The sequence below is a fragment of the Pipistrellus hanaki genome, assembly GCF_964339955.1.
Source record: "Pipistrellus hanaki genome assembly, chromosome: 2".
In the NCBI taxonomy this organism is placed as follows: domain Eukaryota; kingdom Metazoa; phylum Chordata; class Mammalia; order Chiroptera; family Vespertilionidae; genus Pipistrellus; species Pipistrellus hanaki.
In genome coordinates, this window is record NC_140504.1 from 40,897,338 (window position 1) to 40,919,471 (window position 22,134).

Below are 22,134 nucleotides of genomic sequence, written 5' to 3' on the forward strand. Positions count from 1 at the left end.
GTGCAACTTCACTTTTCCACGTGTTACCACATAAGGAGGCTCAATTGATAACCCCAACAGACCCTCCAGTTCTGGCATCCCAGGATGGTGTTACTCAGCGAATCCCAGACCGTCAGACCCCATGGCTTGGCTAGGCAGACTGACATAGAGTGACTGGGGATATTGACCACATTTAAACCCACCTGCATGGGGTTTCTTGAACAATACTCTCCCCTGCAGGTGGACCTGGACATAACTCCCTGGCCCAAATCTAACACTCTTTGCCCGCTGACAAATTTCTGCCATGTGTGTCCTTCCCAGAGTCCAGCCAAGGGCCTATCTGTCTAATGGGTTGGGTTCTCCAGGCTCACTCTGTTTCCTTTTCTTTTTCCCACGGATGTGTCTTACTGCTGAGGATGCTCACTCATACACCTAAGAGGGTACCAGCCCATGGACCCATGATCCTCCAGGGGGTGAGAAAAGGAGTGGATCTTGGGCAGTTGACTCTGAACCTGAGAGGTGGAGCAGCCCTGCCTCTCCCCTTTGAGCCCAGAGGTACCATGGAAGGAAGAGAGACTTTGGGTCAGACCTAAATTCTAATCCTGGCCCTGCCACTTACCTGCTAGGGGGTAATCCAAGTAACTCAACTTCTCTGAGCCTCAGTGTTGCCTCATCTGAAGAAATAAAATGGGAATAGTCAAGCTTATTATTTGCAGGGTTGTGGTGAGAATGAAATCTGATTCGCGTACATGGAACTTCTGACACTTAAAAGGGGCTCAGTAATCCTCTCCCTCTGGCCTGCAGCTCACTCTCACTGCCACCCTCCGCTGGGGGGGAAGGTGTCACTGCCTGTCTCTCCAGCTCAGAAGTCATCAGGATAGAATGGAAGGGGCAGGAGGATGCCTTCCCTCTTTAGCATTATTGAAAATGATTCAAAAGAAACATTCACACCAGAAGCTACTCTGGGGAAACAAAGGGAAGTGAACAAAGCAAAAATAAATCCATCAAGTGAAAGGCAGATTGTGGTTCCTACAAGAGCCTCTGATAAACGCCCCACAGTTCTCAGGGACAATGGGGTCTCGGGGAGCTGCGGATGTCCCCAGCTGGAAATTGAAGCCTTGTTCCTCCTGTGGGGCCTCCTCTGCTTCTGGACTGTTTTCTCAGCCCCGAGATGCCTGAGTTGGAGGCACAACAGCACTCCACTTGCCAAATTCCGCTTTGCAGCTCCTCCCTGGCTCCTGGCCCAACCCACGCAACCCTTTCCCACACTCCCCAGCCCTCTGGTGGCCTCTAAAAGGACAAGAACTATAGCCCCGCCTGTGCTGAGCTGCACAAAGCCTGTCACGACTCTGGGCTCAGGGGGGTTCGCTCTCATCCAGGTGGGTGTTGGAGAACAGCAGAAGCACGAGGCTGACAGCACTGCCTGTTCTGCATCTGGGCCAGGCCCTGTGCGGGCTGCTGGGGACCTACAAGAACAGAGAACGAGGGCAGAGGGACTCAAGCCTGGAATCCCTGGCTCACAGCCAACGACCTGGCTCAGCCTTGGGAGGGCTGCAGGCTCTCAAGGGAGGCCCTGTGCAGCTGCCCCCTTAAGGGCAGAAATGGCTAAAGCAAAGTCCTAACAAATCTGAAACAACTGGAAGTGAGCACTGACCCATAGCTGGCTGAGACTGAAGGAGGAGTGAGAGCCTCAACTGCCAAATGCTGCCATTCAGACAAGCAGGAGCAACCCCACAGCACAGGCTGCTTTGCTGGCACAGTAAGGGTTAAGAATCCACTCAGGGGTCTGGAAAATTTGCCCAAGAGTGAGGGAGGGAGCTTATCAGGGAGAAAGTAGCCTAGGGGCATTTGGGTTTACGTATGAGGGTCCACCTATGGAAGAAGGACACCAGAAGGTAGAGGTACAGAGAAAATATCCAACTACTCAGAACCATTAATAATAGAGCAAGTACTAAATTGAGGTCTTTATTTTATATGGAGGAGGGGTGTCCCTCAGCCCAGCCTGCATCCTCTCTAATCTGGGATCCCTCTCACAATCCAGGACTGCTGGCTCCCAACTCCTCGCCTGCCTGCCTTCCTGATTGCCCTTAACCGCTTCTGCCTGCCAGCCTGATCACCCCCTAACCACTCCTATGCCAGCCTGATTGATGTCTAACTGCTCCCCTCCCAGCCTGTTTGCGCCCAACTTCTCTCCTCTGCTGGCCTGGCCACCACTAACTACTCTTCTCTGCAGGGTTGATCACCCCCAACTGCCCTCCCTTGCAGGCCTGGTGCCTCCCAACTGCCCTCCCTTGCTTGCCTGATCACCCACAACTGCACTCCCAGGCCTGGTCCCTCCCAACTGTCCTCCCCTGCTGGCCATCTTATGGTGGCCATCTTGTCTCCACATGGGGCAGGATCTTTGACCGCATGGGGGCAGCCATCTTGTTTGTTGGAGTGATGGTCAATCTGTATATTACTCTTTTATTAGATAGAATAGAGGCCTGGTGCACAGGTGGGGGCCAGCTGGTTTGCCCTGAAGGGTGTCCCTGATCAGGGTAGGGATTCCCTTGGGACGTGGTGTGGCCTGGGTGAGGGGCCTGTCATGGTTTGCAGGCTGACCACACCCCCTGGTGACCCAAGCGGAGGCCCTGGTATTTGGAATTTATTTACCTTCTACAATTGGAACTTTGTAGCCTGGAGTGGAACCAAGCCTTCTGCTTTCTGGGTGGCTGCCGCCATTTCTGTTGGAATTTACTTATTTTCTATAATTGAAACTTTGTATCCTTGAGTGGAGGTTTAGGCTGGCTAAGGCAGGCAGAAAGCTTGGCTTCATCCATTGCCTGGGAGACCCAAGCCTCCCTCCTGCTCTCTATGGCCGTAGCCATCTTGGGGTTAATTTTCATACTCTCTCTGATTGGATGGCGAAGTGGCTGGTAGGTGTGGCTTGTGGTGTAGCGGAGGTATGACCAATTTGCATATTACTTTTTTATTAGATAAGATATATATATAATAAAATATTTATATTTGTTTCAGAGAAGAAGGGAGAGAGAGAAAGAGATAGAAACATCAATGATAGGAGAGAATCATTGATCAGTTGCCTTCTGCCCATCCCCTACTGGTGATAAAGCCCACAACCTGAGCACATGCCCTGGCCAGGAATCAAACTTGTGACCTCCTGGTTCCTGGGTCAGTGCTCAACCACTGAGCCACACCTGGCTGGGCTGAATTGAAGTCTTTAAATGGATGATCTGTTTTGAAATTCGAAGACAGATGCCCAAAGTGAGATATGTTGATGGGAATTATATAATACAATTATGCAGCTAACAGAGAGTCTGATGAGCTCTTTTCAATGTTTTGAACAGGCTAGTGTTAGTGATGCACAAGAATAGTCTGTACATATGGGTTTCCCAGTCAGAATGTAAAAACCAGAATCATCTAAGTTTCTGGACCCCTGTCTTTGAAAAGATAAACTCTCAGAACTTATCCTGAATTGGACCAGCTCTCAGCTTGCATCTCTTTGCAGTCCATGCCAGGCAATGGGGTGCTCTGCCTGAGCCCTCCCTGAGCCTGGGGAGCATGCTGCTGGATCGTAGAAGGGCAGTCATGCCCTCACCAATGGGGGCACAGGTTCCTCCAGAAGAAAGTGATGGTGTGTCATTACACCATGGCAGACCTTCCTGATGGGCATCCTCTTGCAGTCAGACTCTGGGCCAGTGGGTCCAGTTTCTCATTTAACCAAACCCCATCCTGTCCAAATACACTGTTTATGGTGTGCCCTATCCAGAAGGCCTAATCATATCTAATAAAAGAATAATATGCAAATTGACTGTCACTCCAACACATAAGATGGTCACCCCCATATGGTTAAAGATGGCTGCCCCCATGTGGACACAAGATGGTCACCACAGGATAGCCAGCAGGGGAGAGCAGTTGTGGGTGATAAGGCAAACAAGGGAGGGCAGTTAGGGGTGACCAGGCTGGCAGAGTAGGGCAGTTGGGGGTGATCAGGCCTGCAGGGGAGGGCAGTTTGGGGTGACTGGGCCAGTAGAGGAGGGCAGTTCGGGGAGATTAGGACTGCAGGGAGAACAGTTGGAGGGTGGGGGGACTCAGGCTGGCAGGGAAGGGCAATTGGGGGGACCAGGCCTGCAGGGAAAGGCAGTTTGGTGGGACCAGACCTGCAGAGGAGGGCAGTTAGAGGTGACCAGGCCAGCAGGGGAGGGCAGTTGGGGGTGACCAGGCTGGTAGGGGAGTGGTTAGGGATGATCAGGCTGGCAGGCAGAAGCAGTTAGAGGCAATCAGGCAGGCAGGCAGGTGAGTGGTTGGGAGTCAGCAATCCCGGATTGTAAGAGAGCAGTTGGACATCCTTCAAGGGGTCCCTGATTGGAGAGCGTACAGGCTAGGCTGAGGGACACACACACACACACACACACACACCCTGCACAAATTTCATGAACCCGGCCTCTAGTACTCTATAAAGAGACAGAGTCCCACACAAGGACATTCCAAATGGCTGTACCTGCTCAGTTCCGCTGTCATTGTGGTTTTTCATTGTTTCCGAGCTGGAGTTTGCCCTGTTATAACCTAAAATATTGGTTCAAACTCAATCCTCCAGAACTGCCATATCTTTCCATAATCTCAAACAATGACTTTTGGTTTAGAGCAGACATAGGGAAAGAAGCTGTTTATACACTGGAAACAACTAATGAAGCAATACACTTATTGCATTCAGAGCTCCACAGCATCTCATTTATTCCTCACAGCAATGCTTTTAGATGGGCTACATCCCATGGCGTTTTGGATCAAGTAACTGTAGAAGGATATGGATCTTTGCTTTGATAAGACACTGGATTTGATTGGACTTCTTTGCTGCATTGGAAGATCTCATCTAGTTTCCCTCAGGATGGGATAAAACATCTTCCAACGCCCCCAGAAGATGGCTGTGTTCTCCTAACACCAAACCTCTATGCCTTCAAAGAAGGGGGTCCTTGTTTTTCCTTCTCTTATGTTTAAATCACTAATGCTTGGAGCTCTGGTTTTTATAAATGGGGTAGACCTTTGTTGTTTTACATGTATGTACACCTTGCCTATCCAGCATTATTTTTCTGTCTAAAAATAAAATACCCCAGTGTCCTTTGGGGAGCTACTCCTCCACATACATTGTGTGGAATATTGGTGTGTTTTGCCCCCATTTCAGGAGATTCCCAGGTCAGATACCTCTTCTGTCACTGTAGAACAGCCTAGGAGGTATGCCTGTGACCAAGGCCCAACCAATCAGTCTCTCCCCTGGGGCTTTGACAGTTGAGCAGAGTTAACACAAAGATGCAGCACTCTGATGGTCAAGTACCTCCTGTCCTGCTTCCAGGCTGTGTTTAGATTCCCTAATACTTCCATGAGCTTCCTGATAACTTCCCAATAAATTTCCTTTCTTTGCTTAGGTCATGTTTTAGGACGTGGCCAAATCCAAGATGACTCCCTTCCATGGCATTATTTTGATTCTTTATCATAAGCAACACAATAAAGAATCAAGTTGTCAAGAAACCCAAAATTTGTACTTTTTGCTTCCCCCTTTTTTCTCCCGTAAGACATCGCTGCTTAGTAAATGGGCTGAGAGAAGAACTGCTTTGGTAGACACATTTGAGTAAGTGCTGTGGAGCCAGATTTAACAGCTTTCAATGCACCCTCTTTATTCCCATAAGTGGCACCTTCACATCACCTACAATGGGCCTAACCCATCTCCTGTGTAGCCTATAGGTGAAGGGGAGCATCACTTTAGATGTCAACCAAGCACAACCCTAGGGTGACACCTGGTCCCTGCTGTGAATCATCATTCTGCTCTCCTTTGGCCTCACCTATGAGGACACCCTGAATAGAGAGCCCCCAGGACAAATGGGGAGCCCAGAAAGGGCATGGGCCCCCAAGAGTCTGGAAGCTCTTATGTACAGACTCAGAAGCTGAACTGAGCCTCCTGGTGAAGCAATACTAAGCCAGTGGGATGTGGAGCCTCTGACTCACCATGTTCAACAGAAAATGATGACTCAAGAGCCACCAGGGTGATATGACTCCTGATAAGCTCATCCAATCTGGAGACTCATTCAGAATGTGGGGACATCTCTGCACCCTCCACTGAGGCGCAGTTACTCCAGAAGGTGAAGTGAAGTCAGAACACAGCAAGAAAAGATTCAGGTGGAGGAAGAGTGGAGAGGGCAGCTAGAGAGAACACTGTCATGTCCAAGAGGAGCTGAAGCTTTTTCTGCATCAGACAGAACTAAAACCCACGAGTAGTTCTAGGGCAGCAGACTTCACCCATAATAAGGAAAACCTTTTGAACAGAGCAGCTCAGCAGCAAAGGGGGCTGTCCAAGGAAGGCCCTCAGGAAAGTGGACCAGAGTGTGACCTCAGGAGGCAGCCACCTGAGTCAAGTCCCAGATCTATTACTTAACAGTTGTGTGCACTTGGCATGTTTCTTAAATGTTCTCTTATCTGTAAAGTGAAGGAAATAATGGCACCTACCTCCTGGGGCCATTTTAGGGTTAGAAGTCAATGTTTGTAATGGGCATTGAATAGTACTGACGTATACATACACTTACTAGAACATAAGTGCTAGATATTCAGTAGAATTGTTTCTGCAAGGTGGTGGGACCTCATTGCTAGAAGCGGTCAAACCCAGCTGGATGATGAGTGTCAGGGATGTCTGAGATCATTCCTGCACTGGTGGGAAGATGGGGCCAGACCACAGTGAGGAGAACAGAGCATTGGCTTTTGTGAAGGAGAGATGATTTCATAATGTGACTGCTGCCCCACCACACAGTTAGATCTAGGCCAGAACAGAGACTGCTTCTTGAAAATCCTCTCAGAGATGGTCTGGACACCCCTCCCCTGTGCCCCACAGCATGCTGGCTGGTACAGTTCTTGGAACAGGCTGTTGCCTACCCCAGGCAAGTATGTAAAGCATTTTCCCATTATCTGGGGCCAGTCACACACCAGTACCCCTATCCATCCTGCCTTGTCCTATATAACCCCTGGTGCCTGTGGGACAGCGTGTGGGACATCCAAGTCGTCTTGTCACCTCCTGAGACAAGCCTTTTGTGTAAGTCCCCTTAATAAACTCTTGATATCATGAGGGAGTTGTCAGCCTCTTCCTATGGTCTCTCAGTCCTGGGAAGTTTTACGTAAAACCTTTGGTGGACAGACTACAGAATCTCCAGGTGTCGGCTTTCCCATCTGTAGATGAGGCTGACATTGCTCCCTCCACGCACTGTCACAGGAATAAATAATCAGGTGTACAGATATCTGTCTTATATTTAAAATCTTGTGTTTTTAAAATGTCAGAAATAATAATAATGTGAGATATGTGAAGAATTGATTGAGCACCTGTGCATAGTCTGTGATACATTGTGGGGGCAGAGTGGGTATGGTTATGGTTCTGTGGAAGAAAGGAGCCACATGCTAACCTGACAAGCTCAGGGGAGGCTTGTGTGGCAGTCTTGCAAACTCAGAGACCTAAAATAACCACAAAAGATGGTCTGAAAATTAAATATTTAACTACAAACAGGTTATAGTGAGTAGTCATGTCCTAGACTGATATTTTTCCTGACAAAGATCAACTTAGATCTTCTTTACTGAGCCCATTTGCCTTTTTGCCTCTAAGATAACATATCTGTGAGATGTCTGGGTAACTTGTAACTTCCCCTTTTCTGGAGCCCTTGGGGCACAACCAACTGTGCTGGGCGCCAGGACAGATGCCTCAAATTCCTTCATTATCATGTTAATTGTTCCTGTACCCACCTAAGTATGTGTCTATCATTTCACTTTTTATCCAATCCCAGGGGTTTCCCACTGCTTTGTTTTATATCATCTCCTTAATCCATCACCAATGATTTTCATGTAACCCACCAAAGTCCCTCCTTTGATTGCAATGTATAAATAGAAATGTAACCTGCCATTCTTTGGAGCATTATCTCAACTTGTTGAGGTTCTGCTTTCTGGTATATGTTGACAGTTTGGCTCAAATAAACTCACAAAAATTCTTTACAGGTTTCAATGTGTTCTGTTTTTGTTTTTGTTTTTGTTTTTGTTTTTGTTTTACGTTAACAGTTCCCTTTCCTGCTCCCCAAAAGCCTGTGGCTCCACAACAGAGCTTGCCTTCCGTAGCCTTCTGGCCGGTCTTTTTGTCCCTTCATGAGTGCCCTTTCCTCTCAGGCAGCTAAGCGTGACTCACCCTTCTTTGCAATTAACTGTGATGTTCTGCTGGAGGATTCTATTACAAATGATGAGAACAGCCACGGTGGCCTGAACAGGGTCTGGCTGGCAGATGGTTTTACCTCGGGCTATACTGCCAAATAGACAGAAGATGGGCCCCCGGGCATGTCGTGCCTGGGCCACCTCTCTCCCACTGCCCAGTTTTGTTCCCAGTTTTGAAAATTTAGGCAGTCAGTGCCAAGGGCCAGGCTTGAACGCTCAGGTGCTTACTGGCACCTGGCTGGCCGGTAGGAGCCAGGAAGCTAGGCTGACGAGGAAGGCTGGCAAAGAGAGAAAAGCGATTTCTTCTTCTGGAGTTCGTCTTCCATTTGAGTCTGGATGCTTGCATTGAAAACCTACTCTGTGCCAGGCACACTGGGAATCAGATATGGATTTGAAGCTGTCTTCACTCTGGAGAAGTTCAGAAGTCACTAGGAGAAGGCAGATCAGTGAACAGTCCTGAACTTCTCGATTGGCACAGAGCAATGTAAGTTGAGAAGAAATTCTCAAACCAGAGGGATTCTAGAGAGACTGTATTCAGTTGCCATTTGTTGAGTAGCTACTATGTGCAAGGTACTACTTCCCTTATCTCAATTAGTATACACAACTCTGAGGAATGGAATTGCTATTACCCCGATTTTACAAGTGAAAGGAGCAGTAACTTGACCAAGGTTACACAGCCAGCGAGAAATAGAATCAGGACCAGAGTCTTAGTTCAAAACCCTTGTTTGTTCCAAAAGGCCAGGCCGTGTACTTCTTAGAGGAGGCTGGGTTTGACCAGGGCCTGACAGAAGGCTGGTATTTTAGGCAGCTCTCAGGGTAGGGCATTCCTCCTGCCTCCCTGCTTCTAACTGAGTACAAACAGCCTGCTCTCGGTCCCAGCTGCTATCCTCCCCTCTTCTTCCCACAGGGGCTGAGGAAGCCTCAGCCAAGCATTGGGAAGGGCCCTTCCCATTTCTGTCTTCAGCTCTCCCACCCCCTACCCCCGTGATTCAACCCTAAATAAGGAACCACACTGTGGATCCAAACAGTATTGCCTGTCCATTGGAACCAACACCAGACTGATTTAGCACCTGCTGGGAGCTATTACTCCATTATGCACCATTAATGACCCATTCAACTCTAACTAGTCAGGCCCAAACACACCCCTTATGTTACCTTGAGGCAAATGTGTTCTTGCCTCAGTCGCAGAATTTTAAACTATCAGTGCTGGAAGATAATAACTGAGTCGGGTGCCTCTTCTACAGCTCCTTTACTGAGGTTCAGAGGGGAAGGGGCTGGGCTGGGAGCTTCAGGGAAGGACAGCAGAAGAGACACTGTCTTCTTTGAGCTCTCCACCTGCTGGGAGGGGCAGAACTAAGGTGTACAGAGCCCATCCTTTAGGTATATGTCCTGATGGTGCTGTCACATTTATCCTCATCTGACGTGGGGGCCCTGCACCCCATTTTCAGATGAGAAGCCTAATGAGCTGAGGAACCGTGGGACATACCCAAAGTCATGTGAGAAGAACCCCAACCCAGAGCAGGAGGAGGCAGGTGTTTTTCCCGATCTCTTTTTGGGCTTGCAAACAGGCTTACGTTTGGTATGGACCCAGAAGATCTAGGACTGGGTTTCTGCAGCTCAAAGGGGCCAGACCAACACCGGACCTTCCATGAGGCAGGGGATCTGAGCTGCCTGAAGTGATGACCATCCCAGGGCAGGCCCAGAGTGACACACAAAGGCTGTGCAAAGTGCACTTACGTTTCTTGCTTTGTTCCTGGATGACTCATGCTGCCCACATAAGAAAATTAATGTCTTCTCCAGCACCAGCAATTCATATTTCCTTCTTTAAAAAAAACACAATCAGCCTGTACATGGTCCTGGCTTATTATGGAGACATGGAGCCATCCTGTGGCCACTTCCCTGGACAGGCTGGAAGCTGCAAGCAGGATCCCAAAGGGAGGCCTCCTTGAGGCTGTCACTGAGTCCTGCACTCTTGCATCCCATCAGACCTCTTCTTCCTTCTCCTTCTCTTTTCCCTCCTCCTCCTCCTCCTCCTCCTCCTCCTCCTCCTCCTCCTCCTCCTCCTCCTTTTGGTCAATCCTCACCAGAAGATATTTTTCCATTGATTTTTAGAGGGAGTGGAAGGGAGGAGGAGAGAGAGAGAAACATCAATGTGAAAGAGACACATTGATTAGTTGCCTCCTGCACAGGCCTGATCAGAGCCAAGGATCCAGCCTGCAACCAATGTACGTGCCCTTGACTGGAATTGAGGCAAGGACCCTTCAGTCCACAGGCCAATGCTCTATCCACTAAGCCAGACCTTCTGCTCCTGCCAGTAAATTTTATCTCAGAACTGATGTTCCCCGTTCCAGCAGGTGCTCTTAAAGCCCTACTGCCTCACAATCCCCCATCCCCCAGGTGGCCAGTTCACTCACCTCTCCTGCTGCATCTCCACAGCCCACTCTCCGAGCCTTTTCTGCCTCTTCCCACATCCCAGGGACCATTAGCCCTCTTCACTTTGTGATCTCATTATCTCCATATACAGGTCTCTCACAATAATAATGACAGCTGACATTTATATTGTATTTGATGTGCCTCAACCACTGTTCTAAGATATATAGTAGCCCTCCTAACCTGCAGTTTCACTTTCTGTGGTTTGTTACCATTAGCCAACCGTGGTCTGTAATATTAAATAGAAAATTCCAGAAATAAACAATTCACAAGTTTTAAGTTGCACGTTGTTCTGATTAGTGTGATGAAATCTCCCACCATCCACCCAGAACATGAGTCATCCCTCTGTTCAGCATATCGACTGGAGTCGTGTAGCAGCTGTCTTGGTTGTCGGATTGCCTGCCACGGTATTGCAGTGCTGTGTTCAGGTACCCCTATTTTACTCAATAATGGCCCCAAAGTGCAAGAGCACTGATTCTGGCAATTCGGATATGCCAAAGAGAAACCTTAAAGTGCTTTCTGTAAATGAAAATGTGATTACAGTAAGGTATTTTGAGACACCACCTTCATTGAATTTTAATTATAGTATACTGTTATGATTGCTCTATGTTTATTAGTTTTATTAATTGCTTACTGTGTCTATTTTATAAATAAAATTTTGTCAAGGTTACAAATATATAGGAAAAAAACAGAATGTATGTGGTAGGGTTTGGTACTGTCTGTGGTTTCAAGCACCCACTGAGGGTCTTGGAACATTTCTCTCTATAGATAAAGGAAGACTATTGTATATGTGTATATAAATATACTAGAGGCCCATTACACAAAGAGATTCGTGCAATAGGTCTTCCTTCCCTTGGCTTCCAGCACCGGTTTTCCTCCAGCACTCAGGACCCAGGCCTTCGCTCCAGCCAGAGTCTGCCATCTTTGTCTTCACTGCAGACTCCAGAGTCTGTAGTCTTGTCTTCACTGCGGCACTCCACTCCTGTAGATCCCTTTGCCCCCCACCCTCCCTCTCATAGCAGGCATCCTGCCCCACCTGGCCACTCCACGCCTGGAGCAGTTGGATGGCCACCATCTTTGCCTTCTAATTTGCATACTCACTCTGATTGGCTGTGGGCGTAGCGGAGGTATGATCAATTTACATGCTTGTCTATTATGGTAAGATATATGTGTGTGATATATATATCCACACTCATTTAATCTTCACAATTCTATGAGATAGGCATTATTATTATTTTTAATCCTCACCTGAGGATATGTTTATTAATTTTAGAGAGGGAGGGAAAGAAAAAGGAAGAGAGAAAGAGAGAAACATTGATGCAGGTTGCCTTCAGTATGTGCCCTGACCGTGGATCAAGCTCACACCTAGGTATATGCCCTGACCTGGAATCAAACCCACAACCTTTGGGTATATGGGATGATACTCCAACCAACTGGGCCATACCAGCCAGGGCGAGATAGGCACTATCATTATCTCCATTTCACAGATGGGAAAACCAAGACATAAAGAAGTAATTTGCTTGTGTGCAGCAGAGCGAGAATCTGAGTCTCTCAGTCAGGCTTCAAATGCCTCATCCTGGAGGGCACTGTATCCTCGAGCCCTAACACCAGTCACCCCTCCTTTTGTTTGCTAATTCCTCAGAGCCCCCTCTATTCTGTGGTTTCCTTGAGGAGAGGGTTATGTCTTCCTCCAGGTGAGTCTCTGCTCAGGTTCAGCTCAGGATCTAGACCACAGCAGGGCTCCATGTGCTGGCTGAGAGAATGCTTCTCGTCCGCTGCGCTTGGGCAATAGCACTTCCCGAAGCTCACAGGTATCTCATGCCTCCTGTGTTTGTTTGTTTGTTTGTTTGTTTGTTTTGCAGTTCACCCATGACAAGCCCCGGACTCTTCTCTGCACAGAGGATGGTTGGTGCTGCTTCCAGCCCTGGCCTTGCCTCTCTGTTTGGGGCTTAGGGCCTCACTCTGTGAAGGGCAGTGGTGCAGCAGATGCAGACAAGCACACAACCCATTCCCAAGTGCCTAGGAATATGCAAAAAATAACATAAAATAAATGTTGGACATCTACTTCAAATCAGGCAATGTTCTCGGTGCTGAGAAGCCAGTGGTGAGAAGAACAAGTCCCACCATCACAGCGGCTACATTCTAGTAGGGAGACAGAATGTAAGCAAAGAGAAACTAAGGATGTGATATAGTGGTGGTAGGTGCTGTGAAGGAGTGAGGAGGGGTCAGGAAAGGGAATATAGCATTGGAGAAGAGACTTGATGAAGTGGGGATGAGCTGATATCTGTGGGATGGAGGCTCCAAGCTGAAGGAGCAGCAGGTGCCAAGCTCTATGTTGGTTCCTGTGTGGAGTGCTGGAGAGAAAGCAAGGAGCCATTGAGGCTGGAGCAGGGTGAATGAGGGTAACAGAGGGAGCAGATCATAGATCCTCCTGGGTCTTAGTAAGGACCACTTTAACGAAATACCATGGAATGGTAGCTTATAAACAATAGAAGTTTATCTCTTACAGTTCTGGAAGCTGGAAGTCTAAGATGAGGTGCCAATATGGCTGAGTGAGTGTCTTCTTCTGGATTCAGACCTTTTGTTGTGAGGTCTCTTTTATAAGGACATAGATTATTTTTGGGGGGGTCTACCTAAGCACCTTCCAAAGGCCCCACTTCCCAATACCATTATACCAGGCCCTGAGATGTCAACATATGAATGGGGAGTGGGGAATACAACCATTCAGACCACAACAGGGTTTTATTCCCTGGATATTGGAAACTCCAGAAGAGGCTATACAACCCTACCCCTGTTTTAAAGTGTGAAAGCATGGGTTTCCATGTGTGATGTCACCCTCAGATACAAGATCAATAATGATGTCTGGGGTTTACAAGTTGTCCTGGTACCACTGCCACTTCTCTACAGTGCCCTCTGGACAGCCCATATCACATCTCTGCAGACTACAGCTAGACTTACAGTCCAACAAGGGACACAACTAAATAAACACTTGCAGTGCTGCTGATACGAGCTGTGATGGCACTACGTAGGGAGCTGTGGGAGCAGGAAAAAAGGTTCCTCAGTCAGACAGGGGCATTACCAGCTGGAAATACAGGGGTGGCTCTGGATGAGGTAGCACATGGCATGAGGCCTGAAGGATAACCAGGAGTTGGCCAGGAAATGTGAGGTCTAGGCAGGGGAAGCAATACATACACACAAATTATGATGTTCCTGTAGCGATGGTCTTGCCTGTACCCCGATTCCCTCACCCTTTGTCCTTCAGGATCCCTCTTGCCAACTCCAATGCTGGCCAGACCGGGTGAATCCCTTTTTGCTGCTGAACTTGGCTGTAAGAATTTGCCACCACTGGTTCCAATTCAAATCCACACTCTAATCCCTTGGCTACTGGGCATTCCGATCCTTGATAATGAACTTCCTGCCACACTCCCAGCAGCACATACTCCAGACTTCTGTTCTCTTCCTGCCTCCCTCGATAGTGAATTCCCTCTCTTCTGACCTTCACCTCAAAGGATGCTTACATCTTCAGCCCTCATCTCCTTCAAATGGTCTCAGAAAAAGATGTGACCATTCTTCCTGATTAAGATAATCATGGATTGTATTTTGAGGTAACCACATAGCCCAGGGGGATACGGGAAATTTCTTTTTTATAGATAATACTAGTTTTAAAAAATGTGAATGGAATATAGAATTAGAAATCCCCTTTTTGCAATCCCCTGTGGTTCAGGTGAAATCACCTGTAGTGGAAGAGATCAGACGGTATGTTAATGGGAAACTTCACATGGAGAGACAAGGCTGCCACCACCTGACCACCACTGTTCCATTAATGAGATCACTAAGAATTGGTGAGATCACTAAGAATGGAATTACCAATGTATGGACCCTTGGATGGCACCTCACATGCACATGGGACTCACCTGGGGAGCCTTAACAATAAATGTGCCTGGGACCCAACCTCACAATTAAGATTTGAAAGATCTGGGGTTCAGCCTCATCAGAGATTTTTTTTTTTTTTTTTTTTTAAGAACCACAGCTGATTCTAATAAGCATCCAGTTTGCAACTATGGCCACCTGAAGCACATAGCTTTACCCAGAGCTCAAAGTACACCTTATGAACTGTGCTTGCCCCCACAAGATTGATCCTAATCAAGCCTTTCAAATTAATCTCCAGTTAAAGAAATTTCAAGGGCTAGAGAAACAAGTTCAGTGACACTGTGAGGAAGCAGCCAAATTCAGAATGTGACTCATTCTGCTGAGCAACTAACTCATTTCACTTTTTTCAGTAATTCAGTGGCTTTGAAAAGAGGGAGAAGGAACTGTTTCAGATTAAGAGACTTTGAAGACATAACCACCCAATGCAATGCATGAATGCAATTTGAATCCTGGATTGGACAAGTCAGCTTTTATACAACTGGGCAAACTCGAGTGTGGACTGGAATCCAAAGAGTGAAGTCTCTAATTCCATTGGATTCGTAATTACACTGAGAGGATGTAAAAAATATTTTAAATACAAAGTGTGTTAGATGTAAAAGGGTGAATGAAGTGATAAGAGATCTCGGGTTTGTTGTAAAATATTCCAGCAACAATAAAAAAAGAGATACTCTGTCAGCTCAGGCTCTTCCCACCATCCCAGACCAGGTACCGCAGGGGAGTGAGGAAGCTTGGATGCCGAGCCCAGCTGACCTTTTGGATGACCCCAGCCCCAGCTGCAACCTAACTGCAATCCCATAGGAAACCCCAACTGAGTACTTCCTAGACTCGCAGGGGCCCTCAAACTTTTTAAAGTGGGGGCCAGATCACGGTCCCTCAGAGAGCTGGAGGGCCGGACTATATGAACTACTAATTCCTACTGTAACACCTCGGCTGCGCTCACTGCCCAAAAAACCTGGCGGGCCGGATCAGACTCCTCTGCGGGTCGCATGTGGCCCGCGGGCTGTAGTTTGAAGACCCCTGTAGAGGGTCTAGTCATCCCACAGAACTGAGAGAAATGATCCATTGTTGTTTTAAGCCACTAAGTTTGGAGTGGCTTATTGTACAATAGTAGGTTTCTGGAGCAACTTCCTTGTAAGTGCAGCTCAAATACCCACTCCTCAGTGCAGAGGCTCCTGAGCCCTTGGAATGAATAAATTGCCTCCGTGTCTATCAGAGATGGAACCTATCACAGTCTGACACACGACTTAATTAGGGAGGGCAAAGATTGGGCCTCACTCGTCTATGAGGCTCTGCTGCCAACCACAGTTCATGACCCATACTACCCAATCCTTGCTCTAGTCAACATTTGCTGAACTGAATTGATTTCCTTTTCCTTCTTGGGTCCCTCAAGGCAGGCAGGCAGGCAGCCTAAAGAAACAGAATCTAAGAAGCCCAGAGCAGTCAGTATTGATTAGCAAGTTGAATATGCCCAATCAGTCATGACAAAGCTTTCCAAACCAGAGAGAAGGAAAACCTTTGAGACAATTTTAAAAGCTGAACTGAAGAGAGATGAAAGAAGCCAGAGGTGACTGTCATTCCTTTCTCACTGACCACAGACAGACACTGCGGGACTGAGTATGGTCCCCACAGCACACTTCCCCAGCTCCCTGGAAAGTTCTGCTGATTCTGGGCTGGAGGAGTCTAGTTCACTAGGGACATGAGGAACATGCCCAGGCATCCACGACTGGTCCAGCTGAGATGGACACTGTGGAAATAATTCACTTGGCAAAGCCAACCCAGGTCTTTTAACTACTGATGAGCCTCAGGATCAGAGAGCCATCAAAGCCCTCTTGTGGGTCAGGAATACATCCATGTCACCACCCTCCCTTTCAAAACACTCCCAGACCTCCTTCTGCTCACCTTCATTTCCTTCCCATCAAACAAGCATTATTCTGAGCCCCATTTTGCCAAACAATGTTAATAGCATGTTCTATGCAAATTGTAGCTGTCACACTATGCAAATGACAGAAGTCTCTACTCTGCTATTGGATAGAGTTCTAAATCCTCTATGTGACATGTGGTGAGGATCTTTCTAGGATTTGGCTTGTTACATCAGTGTTCCCCATCTTGGCTGCATATTAGAATCCTGGAAAATTTTTTTTGGGAAATGCCTATGCCAGGGTCCCATCCTGGAATAATGAAATCAGGTCCTCAGGGCATGGGTCTAGGCATAATATTTTTAAAGTACCCGAGTGATTTCAAAGTGCACCACACATGAGAACCACAGTTCTTGCAGACCATAAACATCGGTAATATTTGGGGTTCTAGGCAAGCCCAGGCAGTTTCCTACCCAGTCCTGCTTCTCATTTTGGCTTCAAATTATCTTTTGGCAAAGCACAGTCCTTTACAATAGGACAAGAGGGACACTAGACAGACATGAAGCTGTCATCAAGAAAGCCTTAACTAAGTTCAGGCTGGTCACATTTCATGATTTCAAGTCTGTGTCATTTTGAACATTGATTTACTGTCCAACTATAAAGTATGAGGTTTGTGTGGGGTTTTGTAACATCTCTGACAATTAGAGTGAGAAAATATCACACTCTTAGATGAGAAAGCAGAATTTTCTCTTTAAAGATTGCAGATCCATAAAAATACTTTTAAGGCTGAAAACAAAACCACAAATTGATCATAAGTGGGCTATAGGATGATGTTTTTCTTTTCTTTCTAAACTTATTTTGAGTCGATCATCATACTTTTAAAAGTTAAAAACTAAGTCTGAATACTTGGATTTATTTATAGAGAGACTGCCTATAACCAACCATTAGGACAAAGACATTCTGTGCCACTCAGACTAGCCTCTCCCCTTCTCTTGGCCTCAGTGTCCATCTGCAGGTCGAACCGTAGGAGTTGCAAGGCCTTGCACAGCATCTCACTCTAATTCCAGGTTCCCACGATGCTGTTTCTATGAGATCAATTAAGCCAATGTTATCCAATATGCTTCCCTTGGTGAGGAGTCTGGGCCAAGCGGGCTCTGAGCTGAGCTGGGTTCACCTATTCACCTCCTGAGCACAGCCCACCCACAGCTCTGCCCTTGCCTCTGCCTACACTGTGCCTTCCCGCATGCCAACTTCCCTCTGTGGTCCCCTTCGCCCACTCACAGCTGCAGGCTTTCTTCCGGGCCGCCCCTACACGATGAGCAGTTTGCCAGTTAATATACATCAAGCTGCCACCTTCGAACAGCTCTGAGAGCCCCATCTGTTCTCGGGAACATTCCAGCTAGAAGGACCACCCACTACCAGCATCACACAGGCCATTCCAAGTGGATCCCTCTGAGTGCTGGGCAGGGGGTTCCCTCCCAGCCCAGCAGGGCTTGGCCAGAGAGAGCACGAAGCAGGTGCGTTGATCACCTGGCGGCACTAAAGGCCCCCTACTGCATCTAATAGGAACCTCCTTCTCACTTTCAGAGACATTGCGGGTCAAGGTCCATCCCCTGGAGAGATCTCAGGGCTGAGGACCACACAACCTTGGATGCCTGCACAGGGTTCAAGGAAATTTCATCTGGGGTGGGTCTGGGATGCTTGTCCTTGACAAAGCATCACATAGTAATTGCTGCCATTGCTTCCTGTGTGCTGGCTGCTGCAGACTCTATCCCATCTGCAGCAGCCAGCAACCCTGAATGTAGGTACTATTATAACCATGCTTTTACTGGTGGACCAAGACAAGTTAGGTAATTCCCTGAAACACCCAGCTAAGTGGTGAGATTGTGAAGTATTAGTTCTGAATTCAAACTGCTTGGATTGGAATTCTGGTTCCGTCACTTAAAAGGCCTGTGACTTAATTACTAATCTCTCTGAACATTAGCCTGCTCTTCTGTTAAATGGGGATAGCAATTCCTATTTATGAGGATGGATGTGGAAGGGTTGGATGACATCATCCATGAAAAATGCTTAGCACAGAGTCTGTGCTCAATAAATACTAGCTCTTGTTTTTAACTGGATCTGAACCCAGATCCATCTTCCGGTCTCACAGATGACTCTCTGTGAGTACTGAGTGTATCTAGTTTGTCCATTCACAAGGGCTCTGGGGTGCTGGATGCTATGAGCTAGGCTTACATTCAAAAGCCCAGGCTTGAAGAAAGGAATAATGAAACACACACCCTGAACACCTCTCATTGTAAAGCACAGAAACCCTACAGTCTTCTTTTTAGGCTTATATTATCAGAAACTTGGCTGCCCCACCTCAAAGGGATGGGATGAGATGAGATGAGATGAGATGAGATGAGATGAGATGAGATGAGATGAGACGAGACGAGGGAAGTGAGTGACATATTTAGAAGAAAACGAAATGAGACCACCCACCCAGAGACTCACCCCAAAGGAGAGTGGGATAGTTTCAGAGCTTCTTGAAACAGGTGGTCTTACAACCCACCTCCCTTGACCCATGTTACCCAATCCTTGCTCCAGTCAAAACATAGATGGGAAGAATTCTTGCAAAACAAATATAAAACTTGGATAATAAAATTAGTTGTAAATACCCAGTTGACCCTTCTGCCTCTGAGAATGGAATAATCTAGAGGGTGGATAAGCATTTTTTCCTGCCCCCACATTCATCTAGTGGCCACTGGGAGCATCCCTAACATGGTGACATCGTGAACATGTGAATTAGTTCTGCCCAGTTTCAGAAAATCATACAGTAAGGGAGGAAGTGTGTGTGTGTCTGTGTGTGTGTGTGTGTGTGTGTGTGTGTGTGTGTGTGTGAGAGAGAGAGAGAGAGAGAGAGAGAGAGAGAGAGAGAGAGGGAGGGAGAGAGAGAGAGAGAGAGAGAGAGAGAGAGAGAGAGAGAGAGAGAGAGAGAAACAGAGAGATTAGTCATTTCAGAATCCAGCCCACAACTTGACATCCCCATCAAAAAGACCTCAGAGGTGTACCTGCCCATCATATCCTTCTCCAGGCCCCTGGCTTATTGAATCCAGGAAAGAGGTAAGTTCATTTGTTATTAAGCCTTGCTACATGCTGTGTGGCCAGCTGGAAGCTGGGCCGTGACTGTGATGAGCTCACTCCCCCATAGGACCTCTGAGGACTCTCTTCCATGCACCTTTGACTCCAGAGCTCTGGGCCTGGACTTCTGGGAAAAAGAGATGTGGGTGTACATGTACGTGTAAGACTCAAACTGAAAGGACTTTCTTCTCCTTTCTGTTACAATTCACGCTGAGCAAGATTCACTGGCTGAGATGAGCAGGAGCTCAAAGGGGATGCATGCTTCTGCTCTTTTTTGTCCCTCTGGTGTAAGGTTGTCCTCCCTCCCTTATCTCTGGGGACACTTCTGTCAGGTGGCCCCTCCAATGGGGATCCTCTCCCCTCTTCAATATCAGGCACTTTTAAAAATATATATTTTATCGATTTTTTACAGAGAGGAAGGGAGAAGGATAGAAAGTTAGAAACATCGATTAGAGAGGAACATCGATCAGCTGCCTCCTGCACACCTCCCACTGGGAATGTACCCACAACCAAGGTGCATGCCCTTGACCAGAATTGAACCCAGGACCCTTGAGTCCATAGGCCAATGCTCTATCTATTGAGCCAAACTGGTTTTGGCAATATCATGCACTTTTTGCTTCCTGCTCCTTTGGAAATAACTGGTCCTCTCTTTGCCATGACAGGCTGCACTGTGGCCAGTCCACCCTGTTTTCCGTGCTGGGAAGGCTTGCATGGACTGGCTGCCATGAAGTTCCAGTCTGCATGCAAGAGTTCTCAGCTGACAGCTCTGGAATCCTCCATGAGCCACTGTCTAACTTTTCATTCTATTCTCCCATTCAGTATCCCCTCTCCTCTCCACCTTCCACCAGAATATGCCCCTGAATATAGACTGGAGGGTAGAGAAAGCTGCTCTGGGACAGAAGTGACTGGAGAGAAAGATAAATGGAGACAGAGACAGAGAGAAGTAAAGACAAGTGATGGACAGATAACACTGCTGCCCAGTTGCCTTTGGTCCTACAGGTCCTGATTCTGAGATTTCCAGAATGAAGCTATAATCATATAATCCTTTTCTTTTTTTTCCCTTGAGTAAGCTAAAATTGCTTTTTATGTCTTGTCCCCAAAAGAGTCATAATAAACATCTCAAACCACCACACCCCACCTGTCAAGGACCCTGCTGTGTGTATCCCTCCTCTCTGAAGTTTCTGCCAGCAGAGTTAGTTGCCCCACCCTTCTTCCCATGGCACCTTGTGCACAGTTCTGTACCCAGTCCATGTGTGGTAATGATCTAAGTGGCCATTTGCCCATTGTCTTTCCATACACCTTTGTTAGGTAGCCCCTGACAAAAGTGTATAGGGCAGAGGCCAAATCTCTTCCTGACCAGGGACAAGGTATCGTTCATTCAGAAGGTGTTTTCAGAATCCAAGAACAGTGCCTTACATATGATAAGTACTTACCAATGTTAGATCAATGAATAATAAATCAATGAAAGAGTAAATTGCCAGTGTGGCAACGCATAAACAATTTGCATAAGGCCTAAGATAGCTCTGGAAATTTCATTCTTACTTGAGTTTTAAGCATGACATTTGGTCTAAGAAACATGAGACTGGTGGGGACACTGCTCTGAAAAGTGATTGCAGGAGCCCAGTATACAAGGCTTAGTCACTGTTGCTATTAGTTGAGAGAACTTTCCCATCGCCTGTCTCCTGGAATAGATACCATCCCCCTGGACAAAAGGATGAACATGTGACCCTGTCCTGGCCAATACGGTTCTTGCCTGACCTTAGCACCAATGCTTCCCCACAAAATGCAAAAGGCCTGATGCACAAGAAAGCCGCCAGGCCCACCAAACCAGACATGCAGGGAGGAGACACAGATGAGAGAGCTGTCCCCATGTCTTCACTGGCTCTGGCAATCAATAGATCCTCCATGTTTTAGCTAGTTTGACTTGGCTTTCTAACACTGGGAACATGAAGAGCCCTAACCAATTCCACATTGAATTGGAATCTGGGCCTGATTACCTAAGCTATCCCCAGAGAGGCAGCTTTGGAATGCCAGCCCTTTCTTTCTGTCTCTGTCTGGTCAGGAGTCATTGGTGGATCTTACCTTCCTTTTGGCCGAAGTGGATGTCTGGGGCCCAAGTGACCCAAACAAAAAAGGCTCTGTGCTAAGTTTAAACATGGCCCTTCTACTCCTAACTTCAGTATTATGTGAAAAAAGCAAGGTACATAAGAGTGTGTATAAAGCATGACTGATGTAGTGAAGGAGATGTTATAAAATCACAGAATACATATACAACAGGGAAGAATGGAAGTGCCATTGAATGTAAGCTCCTTGAGGGTAAGAATGTATCACTTTTTATCCTTGCTCTATCCCCAAAACCTAGAACAGGCACTGAATAAGTATTTATTAGGTGAGGAAATAAAACAGAATGAAAAGAATGTTCCTGAAGAGATACATGAGAAGATAGCTTTGATGGCTACCTTCTAGGGAGGTAATAGGGTGTGTGTCAGGGGTGAAGACAAATGAAGGAGACTGAACACCATTCTGTGAAGTATGCATTTAAGGTAAGTGCTACCTTAAAAATAAAAATAAAAAGGAGTAAGACTAGACTAGAAAA

At 47.1% G+C, this 22,134-nt stretch overlaps 1 protein-coding gene across 9 annotated transcripts in view; it reads right to left on the reverse strand.

Moving 5' to 3' along the window:
* The window catches only part of LOC311616480 (uncharacterized protein), a 360,599-nt gene that overhangs the window by 322,877 nt on the left and 15,588 nt on the right, over positions 1-22,134 (reverse strand). For 2 of the 9 annotated variants that reach the window (XM_084871846.1, XM_084871845.1), the window contains exon 2: positions 599-653. The exons of 6 other annotated variants lie outside the window; for them this stretch is intronic. In XM_084871846.1, coding sequence (XP_084727972.1) covers positions 639-653 — 15 coding nt within the window. In that variant the 3' untranslated portion in view covers positions 599-638. Of the gene's footprint in view, positions 1-598; positions 654-22,134 lie in introns of those variants that run through there. One more of the 9 variants, XM_084871842.1, reaches the window with a different exon arrangement.